The 27,313-nt window shown below is 37.5% G+C and overlaps 1 protein-coding gene across 2 annotated transcripts in view; it reads right to left on the reverse strand.

Moving 5' to 3' along the window:
• The window catches only part of PRKG1 (protein kinase, cGMP-dependent, type I), a 1,071,278-nt gene that overhangs the window by 900,162 nt on the left and 143,803 nt on the right, over positions 1 to 27,313 (reverse strand). For both annotated transcript variants that reach the window (XM_019538593.1, XM_019538592.1), the window contains exon 2: positions 19,776 to 19,942. In XM_019538593.1, coding sequence (XP_019394138.1) covers positions 19,776 to 19,942 — 167 coding nt within the window. The remainder of the gene's footprint in view (positions 1 to 19,775; positions 19,943 to 27,313) is intronic.

A 27,313-nucleotide genomic window follows, 5' to 3' on the forward strand; every position in this document is an offset into this window, starting at 1 on the left:
ACAATGAATAAGCTCTAAAGGGGAAATAAATGTTTTGATACTTTGATCACAGATCATTCAAAGCTTACGTTAATTTTGGAAAGAAGAGTTTAGATTACTTCACCTGGTACTAAGAGCCCTCCCTTAATATATTACTGGAAACCTCTCTATGCCCAAAGGATACATTATATAGATACTGCATTATGGTTGTTGTAGTGCAAGAAACAGCACAAAATGTGGTTCATGTGAAACTGCTGTATTAAGATAGTCAGGATTTTTTAAATTGGAAACAAAATATATGTAAGAAACCTGTAAAATTATTGTAAATCTCTTTATTTAAAACAAAAAAGAAAAGGGGTTTCTTGTTTCCATCCTCTCCTCCAAGACAAAGTGTTTGTTTACTTTAGGCAGACATAAAAGGGGCTCCTCGTGGATCAGAATTGGAAGGATCTGAGTATGGAAAGTTTTCTATAGTAAAAATCTTTAATAGAATTGCAAAATTTTTAATGTTGCTTCTAATTTCCAAATCAGAATTCCCACAGATTCAAAAATTTTTGTAAGATAACTTAGAAAAATGTTCATAATTTGAAAAACAATCCAAACAGAAGTTACTTAAAAAGGCAACTTTTACCTTTATCTAATTATCTATCTTAAACAGACATAATATGTTAATTTTCATTATTAATAGGAAAAGTGAAAATAAATATTATACTTTAATACTTTATAAATACCAGTTTTCTGATCCCTTAAAAAAAAAATCACCTGTGCAGTCTACATAGAAGCCAACAAGATTTGAATTAATGTATTACATCAAAACCAAAGAAAGACAAAAAGACAGAATTTTTCATCAAGCTGCCTATAGACGTGCTGATTCACATTCTAATTAGAACTCACTCAAGTCTGCTCCATGTTCTAATTAGAACACTTCAGCATTGCCTCACCATCATGTGTATTAAACCTCCCCTGCATTTTAAAATGTCTGCAGGAGCGTTTTAACTAAAGCTTGTCAAATGAGTTTTGGTTAAAGCACCCATGTGGCCATTTTAAAATGTGGTGGGGGCTTAATACACGTAACAGTGAGCCATTTTAATTAAAGCGGCTTTCGGGGAACCACTCTAATTATAATGGCCGCTCCCCACTCCCAAGTAAGTGTATATGCACCCCAAGAAATTAACTCAAGTGAACAGATAATTTTATTTATACTCTCTATCCAACCCACTGTCTTCCCTTTTGTTTTACTCACTTTCTCTTTATGTTTTGTCTAAATTCTGGATTAAGGGCTTGATCCTGTACCACTTAAGTCAACAGTAGTTTTCTATTGGGCATAGAATTTGGATCTAGCCGTATTTCCTTGAACCAAACCATCCACCTGGAGCACCCAGATCACTTTTGGAAGTGAAAATACAGAGCAACAAAACAAAATGTCTGGAGGAACAAGAGCACAAAACCCTTGACATTGTTTAGCAAACAAGAGTTTGTGAGTTTTTCCATGTTTAGCCTTTGTGCAACATTACATAGTAAAGATCATAAATTATCCCTCAAACTAATCTGAAGCCAACTAGTGTTCACTGAAGACATAAGACCTTGAATATATGCTGTTTTACTTGTAAGAAGTGGTATATGATCTTCACTGTATGCTTGCATCTTAATTTTGTATTCCTAACTGATAAAAATTTGAACCAGCACAGAATCAGAGGAATATGCAAAGAAGGCTGACAGCTCCTTCCTTCCTCCACTTTCTATTGAATGGCACCATGCATTCCTTAGTGACAGCCAGGAACTGGTGACCATCAATTTTAAGTATCCTAACTAAAAATCTAATGCCTTCTCAACTGATCAGTTTTCATCTCAGTAAGTCACCAGTTGTAAGACAATTGTCCAAAACAGATGAAACCAGATTTTCTAATATAAAGGAAAGGCACAGCAATGATTTCAAAAGGTACTTATCTTATTTTAGACTTTCTTTATGCATCAGAAAGCAAAGAATGGGAACCCCCCTCTCCACATACACATACCTTCTTTTTAGATCAGTTTTAAAAATAAACAAAACCCATTAAACCACCACAATTTAAAACAATGAAAGAAAAAGTTTTACATTTTGCATTCTTTTAATCATGGCTTCAGCTTTTAACACTGTACGTTTTCTATTAACATACACAGAATAAATTATACAGCTGTATATTTTAAAGGAAAGAATTAAAGGTCAAAACTGCAAGCATTTTTCTATACAAATTACAATGAAGAGTCCATTTATTTTACATTTCAACTGTGGGAGTTTAAATAAAAGGGAGTCATGCATCTGTGGGGGTGACATCAAGCAAAGGAGAAAGGAATATTTGTGTCACCCTTTTCATGTGCAGCTAATAAAATGAATGAGTCTTTATTTAACCTGGTCATTTTGTAAAACAAACCCTGTTTAAGGCAAGCATGTTTTGCATAACTGCTGAGAAATACAAAACTAAAAAATAGCAGAACATAAGCCATAAACATATATGGGAATAAGAGATATATTTACTCTTTCCCATATTATGGCAGACAGTAATTTTTGTGCAGATCAGAATTCCATATTTAGGAAGATATAACTATCATTTGCTGCTGTTGTTTTTGAAAAGGTAGAATCCTAGAGGAAATGAGTATTTACCTATTCACAGGAAAGAAGAACATATCCACAAAATCAACATAGTCTACTGGCTATGGTAAAGTATTCCTATAGCAATCCAGTATGTTGTTTTTGCTGAATTTTCTCCAGCCTTATTTTTCTGATGCTATATCACAAAGTGTTGTTTCTCTCATAGGAAATAAAGGAGTAACTTGTAATTCCAAGAAATCTGAGACAGGGTAGGCAAAATGTCAAAAATAATCAAATAAATGTGAATGAGTGAGTTTTAAAAGGAAACCATCCATTATTTTAAAAATATTTATACTTAGCCAAAATCTTCGAGTCATCTTGGTACAAGAATCAAAATAGTTTTTCATAAAATATCTAACAGTTTATATTTCATGCCAGCTTAGTGAGTAAGCTAGAAATGCTAATTTAATAATGAGAAGAGATGCAAGAGACTTACCTACTCCACTGTTACAAAACATGTACATAAAGGCATGGTATCAATGTTTAATTTTTCCATTGCTTAAAGTTTTAGGGATATCTTGAGGTATTGGTTCAATGCAGAAATTGCTTTATTAATTATTAATGTGGTTACAAGGAAGAGCTTTGTAAGATGAAATTCATTAACTTATATTTGATTTTTTTTTCCAGAACTGGACCACTAAGCTTGAGACTAACCATAGAACTTTCAGTGAAACATGCATGCATCTGCTCATAGTGGATTACCAAACAGAGGCAATCCTTATCACTGAGCATATCCTCTTGACACGATTTAATAAAATGTGAAGTTGAAAGCCTGAATTTAAATACAGGATAAAATGCAGTATTATCATAAATAGCTACAGATTATCTGTTCATGTTTTTCCTAACTGTTTATATTAAATTTTCCCTAATTGGTTTGCTTCAGTAAAGTGGAATTCAACTGTGTTCCAAAGATCTTTGTGCATGAACCTACCTCTCTATTAAGGAAAAAGGACACATTACTTCTTGCTGACATCATTTCATGGTCCTGTAAACCCCCTACCTGGGAGAAGACTCAGAAAGTAGATGGGCCAGGGGAAGACGGGCATGTTCTATCTAGACTACCCTTATGTATTTCCCCACAAGGAAAGTTTTTAATTAGCAATAATCACACTCCAAATAAATCTCATTGGCTACAATACTGTGACTGCACAAAGCTACTACAGGTCCTTCCATACCCAAACTCCAGTATATGTTAAAGAAGAACCAGTGAAAGCTGAGGAAGCCCCTCAGTAAGTCTTCATTGGAGTCATGTTGAGTATTCAGGCAACACAGAGGTGGGACTTTTGCCAAGTTAACACTGGGATCTGTAGATGTTCATAACTAGCCCAGCTGTTTGTTTCAAAGAGGAAACATCATCCCTGACTCAACAGTTCACCAAAAAAAAAACAAAAAAAAAAAAATCAACAAGGAAGAAAAAACACAGAATTTGCATCCTTCCATACCCATAGCACTGACTTTCTCATTAAAAGGGGCAAAAAACACAGTTATTTAACTTAACCAAAGCTATACTTGAGTCATTAGACATATTAGATCAGACTGGAAAGTAGCCTGATTTTTCACATTCAATATTAAATGTTTTGAACTTAAAGGTAGCATTGAAGTGATGTTGTAGCATTGACATTCCAAGAAATATGTAAATATTAAGGATTTTTGTGGGTATCTTTTACTGGACCAACTGAATGGGTGTGATGGACTTAAACAAGCTTTGAATACACCTGAAGAATGTGCTGTATTTAAAAGTCTAGTCTGTCCTGACCATGTAGTAAGTCCAATAAAAGATCTCACCTACAAAAATCCTTGCCTCTCATATAAACTTAAAGAATATTCTGAAATAGGAAAGGTTTTTTTCTGGTAATTAAGCAAGTTACAAGTGAATACAGCATACTATATAGCCTAGACCAGTAATTTATCTTGCCCGGTAACAGGTCTTCAATACTAGCCAGTGATAAATACTCCAGATGAAAGTGAATGAAACTTGACATTGAACAATCTTGAAACAGCCTCAAAAGCACTGTAGTTTCCAAACATATCTGGACAGCTGTTTGCCATATTCATTTGACAAAAAAGCCAGAAATTCTTCTGGCCTCTAGATGTGAGCAGGCCAGAAACCACACTGGAGTCCTTGTTCCTCAGGCAGCTGAATTAAGTGCTTCCAAAAATGTGCAGGGGTTTTCCCCCTTCCCTGAACCCCCTCCTACCAACACTTGACCCACACCTGTCATCTCTAGTAGTCAACTAAGCTCTAAAGCATGTGGGTTTTATATATCCTTAATTTTTCTTTTTAATCCTGTCTAATATTACTGTGGATTTTCTCATTATCCATGCAAATGTCTAATCATATTTTTAATCCTGCTAAGCTTGTTAACTCAGTGATCTCATGTGGCAATAAGGTTTCATATGTGTTATAAAAAATGCTTCCTTTTGTCTTTATAAATATGTTGTCTTGGAATTTCATTGGATTTCTCAGCTGGCAGATCCCTCTTAACACATTAGGCTATTACTTTTTATACCTCTGCCATGTCCTCAGTTATGTGTTACTTTATGTTATAAGAGTGCAAGGTACTGATGTGAGCTTTTAAAAAGTGCTGAGACAAACCAATATATTATATAGAACAATTAAAACAAAATGACTTGATCTTAATTCTGCTATAATTCTATACACTCATTAGCTAAAGCATCACTAAAAGTCATATACAATTTTTACTAGACAAGAGAATCTAATATTTAATCTAAAGTACCTTTACATTTCAAAAATGAATATCCACATGAAAGAGAATAATAATGCAGTTCTAGCATTAGGAAATAAGAATTCTTTTCAAGAAGGATAATTATGTTATTTGAAATTGTTAAAAGTTACACTGAATAGATGTGCAGTTACAGAAGGTTTGATCTTTCCTGTGCTAAATATGACAGCAGTGTACAAATGAAACAGAGAACTGCTCTAAGAAAACAGCCATGTACAACAGGCATGTTCCAGTATCACTTTGATATGGAAAAAGTTAAAAGGGTAATTGAACACTCAGTAACACTCTTCTAAGAGCCCACAAGATTGCTAGAAGTAGGATGAAAGTTAATATATTGCTTTAAAAGCACTTGCTTCGAAAAGCATTCTATTAGTGTGTCAGGCTCTTAATACTCAAAGAGCAATCTATTTTAACAGAAAATTATACAATATATGAATGAAAAGGATTGCACATTGATTTATTAAACTAAATGTACTTGTTATTTTGAAAATTAATCAAAACTATAACTTCCAGCCACAGATATCAAGCTGTAATAACAATTACCAATAACAATGCCAAATTTAAGTATTTGGAACAATGCCACATTTTTCTAGGAGATAGTTAACAAGACTTTGCACACAAAACCTAACAAACAGGCGTCCCGCCAATTTCATGCTGACAGATTTTGCAGTTTTAAAATTCACAAAAAAACTACTTAAATGCACAAGTCCTTCAATTGTACACTAAAGTAAGTTGTCTCATGTTAAACCTAAGACTGCTGCAGGAACTGTATAGCTGCTTCTTTGAGTTGATGTATAATTTATGGTGATTTTCTTGAGTTGCAGGCTTTTCACACTGCATTAATAAAAAGCCTATGGTGATTAGCTTGTAAAAGTCCTTTCTTAAATTGGGCTATTTTGCCAAGCCATAAGCACATCCTGAAAGTATCAATGTCATGTACAGAATACTGACATAATTCTATTTTGTTCATCACAGTTTACACAAGTATATTCACACATAGGCATAACAATGGGTGAGTGCCAAGGGCAACTGCAACAAATAGGCGGAGGGGAGCAGTGATAACTTCCAGGTGCCACTATGGTCTTGGCCCAGTCATGCTGCTGTAGGCATCAAAGTGTGGATCTGATTCCAGATTTGAACTTCTTCAGGTGAAAAACAGAATCTTTACATCACTGAAGTATGTCAACATAATTGTGATAACAGAGGATGAGAAACTGGAAGAAGGGCTTGAGATTGGGCTAGGGAATGGAAAAAAAACAATCCACTGCAGAGTGACATACAACGTCCATTACTATTATGATAGAAAATTATAAAGTAACAAAATGGTTAATTTAGATGATCATCTGTTATGGTATAGGAAAAGTATATTTTCTTCCCCTGTCCAGTACAATATTTCTTCCAACCTATATGAGAATGATCATCAGCACAAACAACTGCTCTTTAGACATATTAGTGATTTTTTTAAATGACAAAACACTTGGGTATAATGGCTTGGTAGACATTAATATAAAGCCTATAATATAAATATTACAATCTGGTTTATCTACTATTTGCTGGCAAATTTGACTTTCAGGATTCAACCACCATATCTGATATACTGATTTAGATGCATTCAGAGATGTAGCACAAGAGACAGTATGGTTTGGGTTTTATATGTGGAAGTTTACACTTACCCTAAATATTGAAACGCAACACCCACCTGTAACTCAAAACACAAGGAGGTATGAAAATGTCACACATTCATTTAATGAGAGAGACCCTTTTCAGATTTGTTTACATATTTTTAAGAAGCTTTTACAAAGTTCTACCAATGTTTGATCCAAAAAGTGGGAAATGATGTAACAAATGAGCCTTTCCCCCACCCAATTCTGAGGTTTAGCTGTTTACTTTGTTTTCTTTTAAGATTAAATAGATAGAAGGCAATAGAGTAACTTACAGAGAAGCACTGGGGAAGAAACAGATAATCACTTCCTGATTTTTCAAGAAGAAAATGAATGAATACATTTTATAACATTATGGGTACAAACAGACATTGCATTTGCCTCTGCATTTATCCCAGGACCAAGTGCAGTCATTCAGATTCCCATGTGCTAGGATAAATCCTATGAAAGGGTCATAAGATTAAAAATACCAACAGTTAATCCTGCGACATTGCAAAGTGCATATGAACAGTTATCCTGGGATTGCATCATTGAATCAATGGCAAAAAAGCAATATATCTTATCCAATGCACCAAATGACCTGCTGGAAAATACTTAGGAAAGACCAAACAACTCTGAACCAGAATGAATGCACACCGTAGATCTATCCAAGACAAGAATACCCAATTAACTGTGGGGGCACATTGCTCACAAGAAAACCACTCTGTCTCCAGTCTCTCAGTTCTAATCCTCAAAGAGAACTTACAAAACACTTTTCACATATGAGCCTATGATCTTCACTTCATCAACCTCCTGGATACAAAAAATAATGGATTAAATATAGATGTTGGACTTATGATACACTATAACCTGCATGACATCTGACCCCAGGTACCTCTCCACTATTTACCTGCTACATTCATTCCCCTTCTCCCCCTCCCCCAGCCTGTCTCTCACCCACTGACTCCTCAATTTACATCTTCACTGACTGCCTTTCTTGCATGCATACCAGCCTCTGGCTTCTTTGCTCTTCATTCCATCCAGGAAGAGCACACACCCCAACTGCAGATGCTTCCTCAGCCTGATGAAGGGTTTTTAAACCCAAAAGCTTCCTAAGAAAAATGTTTCCAACTATTTAAGTTGGTCTAATAAAGATATCAGATTCACCCAAAGACACTTGTCTGCCTGTGTCCTTATACCAACACGGCTACAACCTACACCCCTGTAAAAAAAGTGACAGGGCATTCAGCTGCTTAGTAAATCCTGATTCAAAGGATATGTGTAGACACCAATTCTGGAACATTCTATTCCAGGACAAATGCAGGGACAAATACAATGTCTGTTCCTAACCTATGTATCAAAAAATGTAATATAATGTTTCTGCTAGATTTATTTAATTCTGAATATTTGCTGGAAGTAGCAGACTGGGTTGGTTCAGGAGAAAAGATGCTGTGTTACATGTAAAAGTCACAATAGATTTGCATTGTCTGCCTTATTCATCATTTCAGTGAAACCTAGTTGCCGTAGGGGATCATGGAAAATGAGCTGGATCCTTTCAACAATCCTAGTCCCTAGTGGATATTTGTTCACATCTTAAAAATCAATCAACAATTTCTTCACCAGGACATGGTTGCTAAGGAATATCCTAAGTGTTGCTAGGGATTATGGGCAGCTCTGCAGCTAACTCAGCTGATGCACATTGGGAGCCTGAGTGCATTTTTTGCTTCCTGATAGAAGTAGTTGTGGTGTTGGGTACAACTCTTCATACTCCCAAAATCTTTTTTAGAAATTATCTGAAATTATAATAATCAGAAATTATCTGAAACAGATAGCTGTGTCACTTGCCCTAGAAGACCATTACAAGAAAATCCTAATTCAAGATCTTTGTCCTAAAATGAACAATCCTTCGTGGGATTGATTGGTCCATGCTGTGGAGATTTCACCAACCCTCCAGGACCACAACCTCCAGTGGCAGCTAAATCATTTCAAAATAAGGTATTGATATTGAAGAGGAGCCTTGTGAACATTTCGATTTTTTCTCATTTTCTGACCAAATCACAAAATTAATTTCTATACCTTCTCTTTTGCTCCCTCCCTACACCCATACGCATAAGGGAAAACAAATAAGAGGTACTGTTATTTCTATGTTAACTACTTAGATAATTGATGATGACCACATAATAACAAACAGAAAAATTATAGAAAAGGTTGTACAAGCAGAATCCACTAATATCTAAGAATCTTTCCCAAATGTCAGCTGAGTTTTAAAAAGGTAAAAAGACCTCATTTTGCTTGGGTCCTGGTTTCAATGTTAATGGCTACCCACTCCTTTCAGTACCCACTATTCCTTTGATGTATGCTACCCTCTCTGACCTTTTGGATAGACAACCAAGTGATGAGCAACTCTGTGGGGTCCTGCTACTCTGATGCCAGACTTCAAATCCCAGAGACCTCAGGGGCAGCAGGAAAAGTAAGTGAACACACCTCCCAAGCTGTGTTTATAATTTTCAGTTCATAGTATTTTTAGAGAAAGAATTATTCTTGTTGAATCTTTTATGAATTCAGTGCTACTACCTTCCCCTCCCCCTGCTCAGGCAGACCATGGTCTGGGGACTGGCAACAGCCCCTCCACTCCAACAGGTACGGGAGAAAAGCCTTGGAGTGGCTGACAGCCATTCTCTAGCAACTCCCCCCCCACCAACTCCTGTAGGCATATGGCTACATTTCTTGAATCAAAAGTGAATGTGTGTTCATTTGGTTATCAGTTCAAACTCCACAGCTTAGACTAACCTGCAAAGACTGAATCAATTCAGCCTCGGGCTTTTTCACTGTCTGTATTCAGTCTAAATGTCCAGTCCCCCTGGCATGATCTTGATAAGGCTTCAGCAAAACCTTGGCTCAGCAAGGCCTCAGTTTCTAGAAGAACTATCTCCTCCCTTACTCCTCTTTCTGCTTAGTAAATGAGGTCTCAGCTCCAAACCAAGGTTTGCCCCTTCTCAGAAGGGGCCAAAAAGATAATGAAAAGGGGGTGTCAAGTCTCTCGCAGATCACACCTGGAAGTGGTAACTTGAGTGATATCTTCCAGGAAAATAGGGACATTTAATAATGAAGGGATAACTAACTAGTAAATATGTCAAAGCAATAAAATAGGGTGTACCTGCGTGTTTATCTGGGTGGCAGCTGGTGATTGGTTTTCTTATGTAAACACTGAAATGTGATTGGTTTTTTTATAGTTATTCAGTGTATACCAATGGTATAAATGATGCAACTGTTCTATTACACTTTGGTTATGTAACCCCTGAGTATTTCCCCTCTGCTACCAGATTAAAGACTGACAGTGATTAAAGGCTCTCTAGTTTTCTTCACTGTGTTGCTTCACTAAGCTTAGCAGTACTGGACAGTGGTGTAACAAGCAAAGCTGCCACCCACAAGAAAACCCTGCAGGAGGGCAGGGGAGTGGTTCCAAGAGTGAGGCAGGGAGGCACATAAGTTCCAAAAGTGAGGGGGTAGAGGGGTAGTTTTGAAAGTGGGGAGGGCAGGCACATGGATTTTCAGAGTTGTGGAGGCAGCAGTCTTACCTGCAGCTGTCACAGCTGTGTGCTCTGCCCACCCCAGCTTTGCTTTTAAAGCAGCAGCCAAAGCCACAACAGCAGCGGGGTCCAGTTTGGAGTTTCTGGTGCGAGTATACTGCTGCAGTGCAGACTCTACATTTACAGCACCCTTCCTAACTTGGCAGGTGCCCCTCTCACCCACTCCTAGTTATGCTTCTGGTACTATATGCAGCAAACCAGGCCAAACTCTGCAGGGCTGGAGCCTAGCCAACCTAGGCACTTGTAGCATGACATCCCAGTCTTGCTTACCAACCCAAGGCATAAAAATGTCTGATAAATGGCTCCAAATTAAAATACCTCTTTTGTTGTGCTTTGTGCCATTGGTGACAATTAATTTAGGTTTTAACTCTGAAACCTGTTTCAAAAAGTAGATTCCTTCTCCTATACAGTTCTTTTAAAACAAAAACAAAAAACTAGGAAAAACTGTACAACCATAAAGATTATTTTACAAGTGTTATCAACAGAGATTACATCACGGTGAGCTTCAGTCCTATCGAATCTTCAGAACTTCTACCATTTACGATAAAAGAATATCTGTTATCTTCCCTGCACATCAGTGCCTACAGGTAAATATGACAGAAGCTTTCTAGATTGATCATACAAATATTTTCAAGACAGCAGCAGAATGTTAGAAATCAGGATTTTAAATTCTGTGCCACTAGAGAGGAGAATGTAGTCAAATCCTAAGAAATGGGAGAGCCAAACATATTCACTGCACTGAAACCAAGTGCAACTGAGTGGATGAAATGTGAGCCTGCTATATTAGGAACTTAGTTTCTATTGCCTCTGTGTCAGTTTGAGAAATATCTGAATGACAGAATTTTGAATTCTGTTTAATATTTTTTGCTGTATCAATAGATACCGAAGCATATTCTGTATCAGCTCTCTGTAAGGCTGTCTCAGTCACATACCTTCCAAACATGAGATAAACAGATGCAAGAGAAGCAAAAGAAGAGTCACCAACCTCAATAGCCATCTGTTGAAACAGGAATGCTCTAAAATAATTAAAGCAGACAAGATTCTTTGGGTAGCTGTGGTATCTTTTATTAGACTAACTAAATATTTGGAAAAATTGTTCTTTGTAAGCTTGCGGGCACAAAACACTTTAAAGCTTGCAAAGAACAATTTTTCCCAATAAAAGATATCACATTTACCCAAAGAAACCTATCTGCCTATGTCCTTAGACCAACACAGCTACAACCAACACTCCTAAAAAAAATAAGTGTGTATAACCCCGGGAAACATCTTCCCAAAATTGTTAACAGAGATTGGGACTGGAGCAAAGGAAGAACAAAAACAAAAGGTCACTAGTTAAGTTTTGCTTGCTAAGCAGGGAAATGTCTTGAGCAGTAAATCTGAACAAGCTAAAAGGTAGCTTGCTGCACAAGAGAGAGGAAACTATAAGGAAGGGACCCCTGAGATTCAGACACTGGAGGTCTAAGGGTCCTGGAAAAGTATATCTAGGACAATTGCAGGAGAGTAAGAGACCCTGGAGGATGGAAAGTTCTCAGCTGCCCACCAGAAAACCAAGCAGGTTTCCAGTCAAAGTCTGCCTGCAAAAATGCACTGAAAGCCAAATGTTTGATAAAACATTTTGGGTTCTCACCAGTTCTGTTTAGAAGCATGTGGAACTAGCTCAGAAGTCTAAACACATGGGCTGAGCGAAGCTTCGGTCGCTGATTCAATTTGGCGGAGATTGAGCCCAATTCAGTGGCTGAATCTCTGAGTCCAAATCAACTCAGAAGACCCTTTAATGTCGCCAAACCAAATCGTAACCCTCCAAATCAATTCAGAGAGATTCGGAAAGATTTGACGATTCAGACATAGACACAGCTTTAAATGTTTTTTCTACGTACCTCAAGGTACCAGGCAGCTCGTGAATGCTGCGATGGTGCAACAGATGGAGCATCCCATGGGAGCGCAAGGCAGGGGGGGAGGTCCCCAGTGCACTCGGCAGCAGATCTAGAAGAAAACCTAAAGCACTTCTGGTCCATTTCTGGGTCCACCAGAGAGCAAAAAGTGGGGCCCGCCACACCCCTCCCACCCACGTAGCTCAGTGACTGCTGCCTCCTGGGTCTGGGAGGGAGCACCTGGGGTCCCCCCACAGCCGATCACCTAGCCGGGTGGAGGGAGGCCCAGTGCGCTCCCCAGTGGACCCAGAAGCAGAGGAGAAGTACTTCTGATCCACTTCTGGGTTCACCACCAAGCACACAGGGGGGCCCCCCACACTCCTGTGAAACGCTCCATCTGCCCCAGCATTGCAGCATTCATGAGCTCTGCCTGGCACCTCGAGGCATACAGAAAAGACATTTAAAGCTGTGTCTATGGCTGAATCACTGATTCTCCAAATCAGCATCGACTCTTCAGATTTGGACTTGACTGAATCAAATCGGGGACAGTGATCCAAATCAATGAATCAAATCACTGTCCTCAATTCGGGCTGAATCTGAATCAAATACAGACCATTTCACACAGTCCTATCAAACACTGCTCATAGAGGGTACAGGATAGGGAACTTACTCGGGACCATTCTACCATTGTCTTCTTAATATGCCTCTTTGAGCTTCTTTGTTAGCTCATTTGAGAAATGAGAATACTTCTAGGTTAGGTGTATCAGACCTTACACAATAGCAAAAATTATACAGTATACTGATACATAAACAGCTTTCAGTAAAGGTAAGGTACCTCTCCTACATTAAAGGGTATTTGGATGGGGATCCCTCTCAGTCTATAAAATATCTGCCTTATTTCTTTGTGCAACTGAACAAAAAGTCTAAATCCAAAATGCTAATCTACAATCCCAGGCAATCCTACTTCTATGCACCTTAGTTTTCAAATTTCTCTTTTTTATTCTATCAAAGATGTTGTAGCTAAAGTTACCTTCTTTTGTTGCCCCCTCCCCCCCAAATATTGGCTTCCACTTCTCATGTTGCTTAACATTTTCTACATAAAATCAAAATAATTTTCCCTCCTCACCTTCAACCTTCTGCACACCTCAGCACCTACCCAAATCTCAGCTTTGATTTCTCTTGTCTTCCTCCACCCTATGCTTCACCATCATTCTCCCTTCCTCCAAACCCCCAATTAATACTATTAGTATCCCTCCCACAGAGAAAAGACTTCGTCTTCTTGTATTTCAAGCAACATAATTCATTCCTCAAACATAATTTCTTTTCCTAGTTTTTCTGCACTGAACACCATTCTGGCACTGTGAACTCACAGTTCTCCTCTAGTTCTCTACTATAAATGAAATACAGAAATGAAACAAAGAGTAAAGTCCGTAAAGGGGTGTGTGACATGGGGTACATAACATTGCTACAATTCAAATACACATGGTTAAAGAGGACTTCTTGTGCAGAACTGATTGTCCTGGCACCCATATAAATGGTGGGGGATAAGAGCTCAAAGGTGGTCACTGTACACTAGCCAACATGAACTAATACAGAAGGAAAATTAATCTGGTATCTGCTAGAGCAAGTTCAGAATCATGGAAGGAACTGTAACTCTCAAAGTCACAATTCTTTCTCTGAACTGCTGCTGGATGGGAGAACTACATGCTACCCTTTACAGTAATGAAGCCACAAACTACCTTAAAGAATTTAGCAGATCTGGAATTGTTTTTACACAATACAGAAAAACTGTAGTGTTCAAGCTGAGGATGGGGCTTTACCAGTATCTAAGCTTCTGAGAACTACCATATTCCCATGCTGTACATCTTTTTTTAATTTTTTTTTTTATTTTAATGTTCATGGCAGTAGAACTAGTAAAAAAAAAAAAATCAGAGATTCAAAAATTGAAGAGCTAAATGGTCAACAGTATAAACCCCATCAGATCTAGGCTGCATACATATATGTGTGGAGGTTAGGGAGAGGTAAAATTGTATTAAAAATGACCACTTGATCTAATTTAGTTCACCCATGTGTGGACATTACACTAGTTAGGTGGATCTAAATTTAAACTGTAAAGAAGTTCAGGACAGTTAGATTAGTCTAAAAATGGCCAACCTGATCTAAGTTAAGTGTACCTCCAAGGTAGTCTAAATTTGGTCTTGATGGACCCAACCTAATCTAACTGACCTTCTGTACAGTTCCCAGCGGAACTGAGAAAGTCCAGCTGCTGGTCCCAGCTCCAGAGTTCCACTTTCCCTACCCGCTCCCTGGCACCAAGCTATTTTTAGACCCCCCTTGACACTTCTTCCCCACCCCCAACACAGACCAGCCAGCCCCCTCCCCCCACATCCTGCAAACTGTTCCCAGTGCCGGTTTTATTAGTGTTCACCAATGCTGTGGAGTTGAGGAAGTAAATCGGAAGGGTGCAGGTGGGAGGGATGGGGGGGTAGATTCACCAGAAGGGTTTATTTGTCTGTGGAGGTCAGGGAGCTAAAAATAGACTCTGGTCCAGGGAGGGGGGAGGGGAGAGCCTCCACATTTCCTCAAGCTCTCCTACAGATCCCATGAATCCTGCCAATCCCCCCATGGACCCCTGCCTCCTCAGTACCCCCATGGACTCCCTCGATCTATCCCCAGAGCCTCTTCTTGATCCTGTGATTCCCCCAGCCCCCTCCCCACTAGCCTCCATCCCAACTTACCTTATAGTGGGTGGCTATTTTTAATATGATCTAACCTCCCCCTAACCTCTCTGAATGTCTGTATGCAGCACTAGTAAATCCCACAGATTTTAAACTTCATTTGAGGAAGTAGAAATTCCAGGATTAACTCAGAAAACACTACTAATGCTCCACGATAAAGAAATAGAAAAATGTGTGGACAATGTAATTACAATATAGAGTGCCAAGAAAGCAATGTGTTTTTTTAAAGGTCTGTGTTTAGATTGTAATCAAAAGTTAAATATTAAAGGAATCAATTCCAAAGCCTTATTCAGACTTATGAAAAGCTTCAGTCTGAATGCTGAACTGTAAGATAGATATTGTAATACAGGGGTAGCCAACCCGTGGCTCCAGAGTCCAAACTTCCAAATCCAAACTGAGTAATGTGCTTGCTGTGAGCAGTCATGTGATGTGACATCACATAACAGCTATGGAAGCTGATCACCATGTGCTTGTGCAAGATTCAAGGAGATGCATATTAAGTTCTGAAGAGTCACATGTGGATCCAGAGCTATGGGTTGGCTACCCCTGCAGTAGTACCTGTTATCTCATGGAAGCTATTTAAAAAAAAAATGGAATTAACATTCTTGAGAGTGCTATGGAGAAGACGAAGAAATAATCCACTAAGGAAAAAAAAATTTTTTTGAGGAAAAAAAGGTGTTGATATTCACCAAAAGTTTCATAATGAAGGATTTTGTTCTTCCATTAAAAACATTGCTTATTACACAATATGAGTCATCAGTGTGACAAAAGCTAACCACACTTTATCATGCATTAGCAGATGCACGACAAATAGAACCAAGGAGGTGATACTTCCCCTCTATGTGGTATTGATCAGACTGAAGTTGGAGTACTGAGTCCAGTTTTCTGTTTCCAGTTTCTAAAGGGCACTGCACTTTAGAAAGGACGTGGATAACCTCAAGAGGGTCCATAGGAGGGCCACTCATATGGTTAAGGGTTTGCAGGCCAAGCCCTATAAGGAGAGACTTAGGGACCTGGGTCCCTTCAGCCTCCACAAGAGAAGGTTGAGAAGTGATCTTGTGGCCACCTATAAACTCATTAGGGGGGCACAGCAAGGAACCAGACATGTTCTGTTCACCAGGGCACCTTTTGGGTTAACAAGGAACAATGGTCACAAACTGACAGAGCAGATTTAGGCTGGACATCAGGAAGAACTTCTTCACAGTAAGGGTGGCCAGAATTTGGAATGGGCTTCCATGGGAGATGGTGCTTTCTCCTACCTTGGGGGTTTTTAAAAGAAGGCTGGATAGGCATTTGGCTGGGGTCATCTGACCCCAGCACTCTTTCCTGCTCAGGGCAGGGGGCGGACTTCATGATCTGTTGAGGTCCCTTCCAACCATAACATCTATGAATCTATGAAACTATAACAATTTTAAATTAAAACTTATAACCTACAAAAATTAGAAAGTATAACTATCAAATATATTTATACTTTTTAAGCATTACAATTCATATGCATATATACAAGTAGCTAAAACAGAACAAGCTTGTTATCATAAACCTGGATTGACCACTTGATAAAATCAGCTTTCACATCCTTAGTTATTGCCATTAGTCATAGAATCATAGACCAGAAGGGACCTGTAAGATCATCAAGTCTGGTCTCCTGCCATAAGCAGGAGGTTAATGAGCTCAATGAGGTGCTTATCCAGCATCCTCTTGGACACCTCCAAGGATGGCAACCGTATCACCTCTGCTGGGAGTATGTTCCAAGTTCTAGTTACCCTTATGGAGAAGAAGTTCTTCCTCATGTGCAGCCTAAATCTTCCCTCTATTAGTTTGTGTCCATTGGTCCTTGTCCTCCCAAGGGGTGCCTTCCTGAAGAGTTGCTCTCCCAGATCTTGTTGTTCCCCTCTGACATACTTGTAGGCAGCTATCAAGTCATCCCTCAGCCTCCTCTGACTCAGACTGAACAAGCCTAGTTCCTGGAGTCTCTCCTCATAAGCCAATCATGTGGATGGCCCTTCTCTGTACCCTGTTGAGCTTATCTGCATCCTTCTTGAAGTGTGGTGCCCAAAACCACATTATAACTGTTATGTTTTTTAAGATTCTGTTTGTAAAAGCACTACACACATTAATGTAGTCATATAATCATTAATATTATTTTTATAATTATTTTAATTGTTACTATTATTTTTATGTTATTTTTATGAAACTGGCTAAGAACCTAAGTCATGCTTATTACAAAAAAGTTGCAACAAACTAGAAAATTCTACAACCTGGAGGCCTTTGGGGCAGTTCTTTATATTAGTTCTTCTTTCTCCCACTGGTAGGAGAAAACATTTATCAGAATGGGAGAGTTGGAGCCCTCAACTCCTGTAGCCATAATAAGAAAAGCTGTCTAATTCTAGGGGCAGGTTTTTAGACTCAAGGATTCTCAGATGCAAAATTTAAACCTCGTGATGACTCCAAAGGCTTTCCAAGAGAAGCTGAAGGCAAACAACAGGAAGTAATAGATATGCATTGTGACAGAATTAGCAGTGATTGATTCTTGTGTTTCTTTTCTCTTTCCTTTCAGCTTTTCCAAGAAACAATACTGCACAAAACTGCTACTACAAGCCATGTTCCTGGAACATACTAGTTATGTCACTGGCATCAGTTTGAACTTTGAGCATTTCAAAAAACATCTGGAGTTAGACTATGCTACAGAACCATAGGTACAAAAAGCAAAAAAATATATATTTCACAATGCTAAAAATGTTATTTGAAATAATTTGATTTCTGTTTCAAATTAGCAGGCTATCATATGGTCATTCCGAATGACATGATGGACTTTGGGGTTCTTCTGCTTGCTTGTTTTTGTTCTGTTTTGTTGTGGTTTGTTTTTTGCAGTTCTTGTATTCCAAAGATATCTGTATGAAAATGGAAGTCTTAGGGAAAAAAAAGTTTACTTTTCATATTGTTAGAAAGGAAAGCCAGTAATCTGGCTGTGGACTTGCATTTAATTATTCACAATCAAAATACCATTCTAAAGTGAAAAATATATAAATATCAAAAGCCAAGGGAATTATATCTGTGCCATAAGAAAGGAGCTGTCCTTAAAAAGACAGAAAATTAAAGCTGTTTTAAAAAAACTGCTAAAGAACATTTGCAACTAGAATGCATTATTATAAGTTTGGCAAGAAATTATGTTTCAAGTATGACTTACTGCCTTGAACCTTCTGTTTAAAGGAACAATCTAAGGATAGAAAATGAATTTATAGATATATAATTTTCCAGTACTTGGTTCAGAGACACACAAACTAAAGTGGTAATCTAAGTTCACACTCCACCATCCTTCTCAAGTTTTAGCTGGCCACAATATTCATAAGATAATTCTGGCAAAGAATAAGAAAGTCATACCATACAAAAATCAGACTAGTACAAAAACTTGATTCTAATAATGGCCAATATTAGTGCGCCAATTTCCAATGACACTGATATTGACCACTCTTAAAAACAGAATGCTGGGTTAATCGGACAACTAGTTTGATCCAGTATAACAGTCCCTATGTTCCTTAAATGAACAGACGTTCTCTTTGAAATACAAGTAACCTGAAAAAATTCCAGATTAAGCATGGGAGGTTTAGACACTTGGGAGTACCCAGATAAGCACCAATAGCTGGCTTTCCAAATAGGTAAGGACTAATAGCAAATGAAGCTCAAGGTGCTCAGAACTTCTAAAAATGAAAACACAAGATTTCTCAAGCACTGTAGGTGTCCAGGACTCCCCAATCTTGTTTCCAGGAAGATTAGCCTTGTTGTTATTTTAGTGGGCCCTCAGACACTGTGAAATGTTCAGAATCTACAGTGTATCTATGAAAATTCACAATTTAAAAATATAGCACTTCATCTGTACGTGGTGCTTTTCATACATGACGACTCCAATGTGGCTTACAAGTATTGGTGAACTTAACCCTGCAGCACTGTGCTTCATGGATTATTATTATATCATCCCTGTTTTGCAGTTAACTCACTTCTTACCTTCTTTTTATGTTTTGAGCTTTAAAAACTTTGCACTGATAATGGATCTCTATATAGGGTGGACAGCATTGGCCCTTTCTTTGTGGGTGGAGAAAAACTGAACGTTAGCATTAATATTCCATGTAACATCCCAGTAACATTCCATGCATTGAACCACGCAACACAGCTAAGCAGCTTTGTATATAACTTGCAGTCTTGTATATAACTTGCATGTTTTTACCCAAAACCAGCTGCTGGAAATTGAAGTGTGCATTATACGTGAGAAATATGATCAAAACAAGGTCTGCTGCTTATGGGCAAAATCAAAAATAAAACCTGCAGTGATCCACATAGAGCAGGCTCAGCTCCCTAGCTGCTGCTACTCAGTTACTACAAATAAAATTGTTTCCCCTTCATTCTGCCTTTCAAAAACAAGATACATATTATGTTCTGAGGATGTTGTATGCAAGAAAATATGGTATTTCACCTCTTAAACAGATTCCAACAAAGAAAGAGAAATAGATCTATTCTGTGAAATATGGTGTCAGTCTGTGTCCAGGCTGATCAAAAGAAATACTTAAATGTCAATGTTACAAACCATACCTTCCATGACATACACCAGTGAACCCACATCTCCTTCTTTGATGATGCAACTGTCTTTGCCATATTCCACTGGATACATACAATCCACAATCTCCTGGATCTGAGATATTTCTAGATTCTTCATGAAGTCATTGTCAAGGATTGCTTCCTTTATTAGTTCCTTGGACCTATGGCAAGAAAGGTAAGATTTATCCATGTATCCAGTAATTTAATTCAATCACTGTATGTGATGTTTAGCATGTTCACACACTGCCATGATGTACCAATGAAAGCATTTGCTTGCAAAGATTCCAACACTTTCCCAAAAACCTGAAAACAAAGTCCATCTGCCAGAAAGTGAAAGATAGAGAGGTGTGTGAGAGTATTAATTTTTGAATGCTCATCATAAACTGAACATTAGCTATGCCAAAATTTAAAAAGTAAATTTAATATGTTTACAACAGTCTCTCTCTTTTGGCTAAGGATTTCACGTGTACACCAACCTCATTAGAATAATATATTTACACCAGATATTCTCCAGAGAATGTATTCTCCATATATAAAATAGGAATGACATACCAAAAAAGAAAGCTTAAGACTTTGTGATGTATACTTTATTATGTTTTATACTAATTATACAAAATAAAGAATACAAAGGTTGCAATATAATACATGTTGGGTATGTATTCTGTAGTATTAATTGTATTCCAAAAGTTCAAATACAGTATAGGAAACATTATTACAGAACAGTTTAATTCATTATTTTGGTTACTTATTACTGGTAAGTTTAGGCAATTATTTTATTAACATATAAATAAATAAATAAACATATATATATATATATATGAACGTATCTGGATTGTCTATGAAATTGCTTTAGATTTAAAAGTCTGAGGTTCTCAGTTTTAAATAGTGACTTTTGATTGGGTTAGTTATAAGACATTGTTTATATATAAAATTGCATAGGTGTAAATCCTTAAATATTCACTCTAGCATCCTTATTCTTTTAATCTTTGAAAAAATGTACCTCTATGGATATATAGTATAATCTGTGCTTTCTAAAATACCTTAGTACTTCTACCACTGCAGAAGATATGTGGAACATTTATGCCTACCATAATTGTTTCTAAATATTTTGCCAAATCCTGTCATACAGTGTAACTATTTGAAAGATAACTGTCTGAACTGAGTCACTCAGGCATAACTATTCAGCAACAGTACCCTGTTCATCATGATCCACATATTGTCAGATTGTCTATCAAGTTCAACTCAATTCATCTATTCTTACAAAGAGTAATAATGCTACAACAGTACATAAAAGCTTCTTAAAGGATTATGGCAAATGGACAGTTGAGGAATATAAATGTGTACAAACTACATTTAAGCAAGATAATTAAAAGAAGAAGAATTTCCAAGTACTACTTTCATTATTCATGCTCACCGTCATGATTAGTATTTCTCAAAACACAGATGTACACACCTTCACTCCTTATATTGGCTTTATGTATCATTTTCATTAATAACATGACTTTTTACAAGTAATAGCTGAAGGATCATTGTTTAGAATTACATTGACTTGTGACAGTTTCACACATGATACTAACAAAAGTATCATTACAGTTACAAGAAGCTAAGAAAAAATTTAATTGTCACTGATGTTCAAGGGAAAAGTCAAATGAATTACCAATAAATGTTAAGAAGGATTATTTTCCCCCACCGCCCCATACATTATATCATTTGCCGGAGACATCAAGTAAGCATGCTAGTGTCACCATAAGCAATTGAATCAAATAGACCATTGGTCTGTTCAAGGATAACAAAGTCTTGTTACAATGTGAATGTTAAAAAAATTCACTTTTAAATCCATGTATAATGAAGACAATGCAAACATCTTATTATATTGAATACAATTATATTGGTTAATTTGATTAAGCTCTACTTCTGATATAAAACATGAGTACTTGCTTTAAAATACCATTAGTGTAAAAGATCAGAATTGGACTGTCATCTACTTATGTTGGGAGGTTAGGTGTTGTTTGTTTACCTGCGTTGTACAACTCCAGTTAGTAACCATTATATTTGGAAATCAAAGGGTTAGTTTATTTAAATGATATTCTTTTTGGGACAAGTCCTTGTTTGGTATACATTCTCATTGTTCCCCTGAAGTCTGCTGAGTTCAAAGGAATGGTGACATAGAACCACCTGAACATTATATTAAAATGAAATGTACGAAAATATATATAAATACTATAAAATTGTTTTGCTTGCAACCTAGAACTTCTAAATGATGCCTTTCAATGTAAATTTATGGATGTTAATCCAGATACTGTACATTATAACTCTACTAAAATATAGCTCAAAGTTATGTTCAACAGTGATTCTTTAATGGCACATATGGCTTCTGACCATCTCTCTGAGACATTCCAAACAACAGAACACTTTAAGATCAAAGTCAAATTTCAATGATTTAGTTGAAGTTTACTAGGGTTAAAATGGGTAGTCAGAATCTGACTTTGCTAGGGTTCCGTCCCTCCCCCCACTTCCATGAATCCTAATTAAGGTAAAAATGCAATCACTTGGATTACTAGGACAAGTAAATGAAAACAACATAAACTATAGGTGTTCTTAGTATTCTTGTTCATTACAATGAGTGATCATGAAAATCTAAAAAAAAATGAAGTAATAGAAATTCAGCTTTCCTCCCTTATTGGCTCCTCTACACCATAGCAGAACTGAGCCTTTGTTTTGCTCTCAACAGTGTTCTTTTTATACTGTGACTTGCCTGAGCATTGCTCCCCTGGTTTTTCCCACCCCCAGAAATCATCACAAGAGCAATAACTATTATCGTTATTTGAAGTGAGTGCTAACAAGAAAGTGTAACAAAAGCCTTTGTATTAATCATATCAACTAGCATTACATTTACAGTCATTTATTTTGATTCAAGACCCAAACGAGACTTTCTCCTTGATAAAATAAGGTCAAATTATTTAACTGAAGTGTTTATAATAATATCTACCAAAAGTTAGTGAAGGGAATTCAAACACAGTGGGGCTGGAACTGCTCAATTAATTAGGGAGGCAACAGAAAAAACAGGGAAGTTATTGCAGAGACTAAGAAAAATAAGGCAATTTTAAGGGGTTCTAGGAGAGGCCTCAGAAAGTCTAAATGATGAAGTGAGAGTGCCAAAAGACCAAGGAAATCATTATGAACAGAGCAAAGATAACATTGTATAGACATTTGTAACATAATTAATAAAATTCCTGCCACCAGCTAAGAAAACTTCAACCCTAGCAATATCCACATCATATAAAAGCCCACTCTTAAGTGTAGATGAAGATGGATCACAGAAACTAAAAATTCAACAGGATCCAAAAATTGTTAAGCCAGTTTCCCTGCCAATACAGAATAGTCCTATGAAACAAAAGACATGTCTATTTAACACAGACACTACCACTCAGCTCAGCCACAACATCTGGGACAGGGCCTGGTTCAGTCTGGATAGGCACTGCATACATACACATTCCCTTAGCACACACACACCACCCCCACTGTGAGAGACAGGATATTGAGCAGGGTGGACTTGTAGTCTGACCCCGTCTATCATTTCTTATGTCTTTATCTTAAAAATAAATGTGCCAGCAGAATACTGAAATAGTATTTTATTGTTTCTCTATTACTGTATCAAAATATAAAAGTTACTAATTTTTAGAACTAGTTATGCTTAGCTACAGTGATTGAGTAGGAACTTAAAATAGGCATGAACATGTTATAAAATAAAAGCAAGAAAACAATTTTCCTCTTTGCAGAAGGCAAACAACATATGCCAATGTTTACATCACCTATCAAATAAAAAGTTCTTAAGCAATTTAAACGCTTTTCATCTGTCACTTCTGTATCTATTTTGTAAAATAAAGTTCACTTTGAACTAATTCAAAATTAGGCACTACTAAAAATATATTGTCATGGTTACAGAAAGATTTATTCTATTGTTCTGAAGGTAAGATATTTGTCAGCTTAATAATATAAAAAATTACCCATGCAAGTAGAGTACCATTCCCAGGTACCTGCAGAGCACAGGTCATTTAATTCTCTATGTTGCTTAATAAAATGACGTTTTCATCCAGTATAATTAATGTAAGAAGTATTTCAGATGAAAACACATTTTGCATAGGAAGAAATGTGCTTAAATATCTTAAATAAATTCTTACAGAAGAACTCTTATTTACATTGCATATTATTCCTTAGGGGACTTTTTAAGCTGTATAAAAGTGCATCAAATCCACGAATAGTTTAAAATATGAGTTTAGCCTTCGCCAACAGTCAAAAAGTGAGTTCCTTCAGTCAAAAGTAAGCGTAAATACTGTTAATTCATTTCCCTCTTATCCTTGAAGGGGACTAGCAATTTCATTTCTATTTTCTGATTCACCTTTCTAATGAAGGCCACCTGCAAGTAAAATAAACTCACAATATTTTTAATGGAACAGACTGCCTCCTAATGACCCCATATAAAAAAGAATGCATTTTCATGAATATTTATTTAGTGCTGAATGTAATGGTTCCTAATACTGAGGGTCATCCAAAGAGTAGAAAGTAGCACTTCATCATTATCTTTACATTCTTCAAGTAAGTAAAAAGAATAGATAGGGACTCAGGCAATAAGCAGTCACTATTTTCTGAGGAAGTTAATGGTAACATATAATGGAGAAATTCTCAGAAATAATTAAGGAAAATAGCAGCACTCAACAACTTGCAATTCATCTTTTCCAATTTTAATGCCATCAAGATAACCAACATGGCAGCAACAGGACCATCAAACTAATTATCTTTGTGATTCACAGGATTCATCCAAAAAAGTATCTTTAGAAAAGTTTACTGTATAGCTTTAAAGTATAAAATCCAAGATTTTTGGCTGTGGCTGAGAAGTACACATCAGGCTAATTATAACAAAATTTACAAACACGATTTTTAGCTGAGTGCCAACCTAGTCCTCCAGAGTATGCAATATTGGCATATGGCAACATGGCAGCAAAATATTGCTAGAATGCCTAGAAGACAAGGGTATGCCCTGTATTACCAAGTCCCTGTATTCCTTACATTGGTAAGTAGAAGGTTTGGCATAAAAAACAAAAATTAGTTGGGTACAGAAATTCACTTCATTGGAGTGATCCCCTTATGGCCATTTATGGAAGGTTCGGACATACTTTCTGTTAACGGCCACAGGGAAAAACAGAATCTACCCCAGTGCCCTGCTAATGAACTATATTGCTAATAATTGTGTTAGTATTAGAAGATTCAGCAGAATAGAAAAAAATTATAGCAGTGAGTGACAGGCTGGGGGCCAACTGGCTAACTAGCAGCTCTAGAGAAAAGGATCTAGGGGTTACAATGAACTATAAGCTAAATATATGTCAACAGAGTGTCCTTGCTGTCAAAAAGGCTAACAGCATACTGGGCTGCAGTCGTAGGAGCTTTGCCAGAAGACTGAGGGAAGTGATTCTTCCCCTCTATTCAGCACTGGTGAGGCCACATCTGGAATACTGTGGCCAGTTTGGAGCCCCTCACTACAGAAAAAATGTAGACAAACTGGTGAGTCCACCAGAGGGCAATGAAGATGGTTAGGAGGTTTAGGCATGTGACTTGTGAGGAGAGGCTGGACTTATTTAGTCTGGAGAAGAGAAGTCTGTGTGGAGATTTTTGAGCAACTTTCAACTACCTTAAGAGTAGTTTCAAAGATAAGGGAGCTAGACTGCTCTCAGTGGTGGCAGATGACAGGAGAAGGAACAGAAGAAGGTCTTAAGCTGCAGCAAGGAAAGTTTAGGTTAGATAACACAAAAAAACTCTCATGAGGAGAGTAAGTAAGGACTGGAACTGGCTATCCAGAGAAGCTGTGGAATCTCCATCCTTAGAGGTTTTTAAGACCCATCTAGAAAAAGCCTTGGCTGGGATGATATAGTTGGGAATGGTCCTGCTTTGAGCAGGAGGGTGGACTAGATGATTTCCTGAGGTCCCTTCCACCCCTAATTTTCTATGATTTTGTGAAGCAAAATAGCAATAATAATATATTAAATAAACTAAGAATATATTAAATAAAGTGCCAGAATCTATATGACAGATTGGTCTCAACCAATCAGTAATTCACATTTTACAGAAAACATTATTAATCTTGAGAATTATATAATCCCAAACTTTTAAAATGCAGGGCCATACCAGATAATTCGCTTTCTGCTAGATTAACAATTTTAGTTATGGACAATAATGTTAGAACAAAGGGGTTATCATCCCAAAACTACTTCTTTGAACACCAGACAACCACACAAGGAAGATGAGGAAAAATGTACACAGAAAGACATGGAAATTTGCAATAACATAGATGTAACCATTCAAAGCCCAGATGCAATGCAAAAGCATAATAATGCAGCCAGGTGCCCAGGATAGCTACCACACAGAAGGGTAATGGCTGCCATTGCCAGTGCTTCTACCACAATCGTAATTGTGCAACTGCAGGAGCAGCCTTTTTTTCTGCACTTCCCTCCCTGCTCCCTCACCCCATGCCATGTTGGCATCCAGGGCAGCTGCCCTAGTTGTGCCACACTATAGATGTACAGCACTGGTGTAAAAGGAAACTTCGATCAATGCAACTTACTCTCTCTTTGGAGTTTTGAAGGGACTACACAGGTGCCACTTTCCATAAATCAAATTTATTCAGCCATTAATTCACCCCAAGACAAATTTCTGAAGAGATGATCCCTGGGACATAATTTTAGGATGTCCACTATGATAATATTCCACCAGCACCACAAATACTTTAAAATCATAATGGGGCTATAGAAGGAGATTGTTAGGAGCAAGAACTGGAAGGTTTAGGAGAAAATATATCTGTAAAACTAGCAGATGAAAAGAATTAGAGAAAAGAAAGCAACTTTGAAAAAGCTAAGTTATTTGTATCCACTTTCAGTTGCATCAGCTAAAAACTATGAGAGCAATACCAGCCGGTCTCAACCTTTTTAGACACAAGGCACCACTCTTTAGACTCAAGGCACCCTCAGAAAATACCAGCTCTTAGGTTTAACTTGTTTTTTAATGACAGAAAAATAGAGAAATTCTTCTGTTTCAAAGAACTCAGAAAGACCATAACAGGTCAGAATGTTTTTAACACTCTGGATTTCTATTTGAAATCTCTGGGCATGTCCAGATAAGCATGCATGTGCCTCTTGCCCCATCTCAAACCCCTGTGAGATGGAGAAAAAGTCACATGCAGGAATGAAAAAGTGTTCCCCATGCTGCAAGTCTGCAGTGCAGAGAAAAAATCAGAAGTAAAAATAAAGTAAATTAGAGGAAAATAACGAAGTTTAGAAAAGCAGGGCAACCAGAGGCTGGGCCCTCCATGGAGATACTCTGGCTGCCAGAGCGTCTCTGTGGTTGGCCCCTCACCCTGGTGCTAAAACGTGAGGCCTGCCAGCTTGCGCGTTCAGCACCAGGGCTCCAGTGCCAGTGAGTAAGGGGTCGGGGTGAAGGGGAAAGGGGACCATGGGGAGGTCCTCCGCCAGGCCTGCTTGGTC

Source organism: Crocodylus porosus, unplaced genomic scaffold, assembly GCF_001723895.1.
Source record: "Crocodylus porosus isolate Cpor-Errol unplaced genomic scaffold, CroPor_comp1, whole genome shotgun sequence".
Lineage (NCBI taxonomy): Eukaryota > Metazoa > Chordata > Crocodylia > Crocodylidae > Crocodylus > Crocodylus porosus.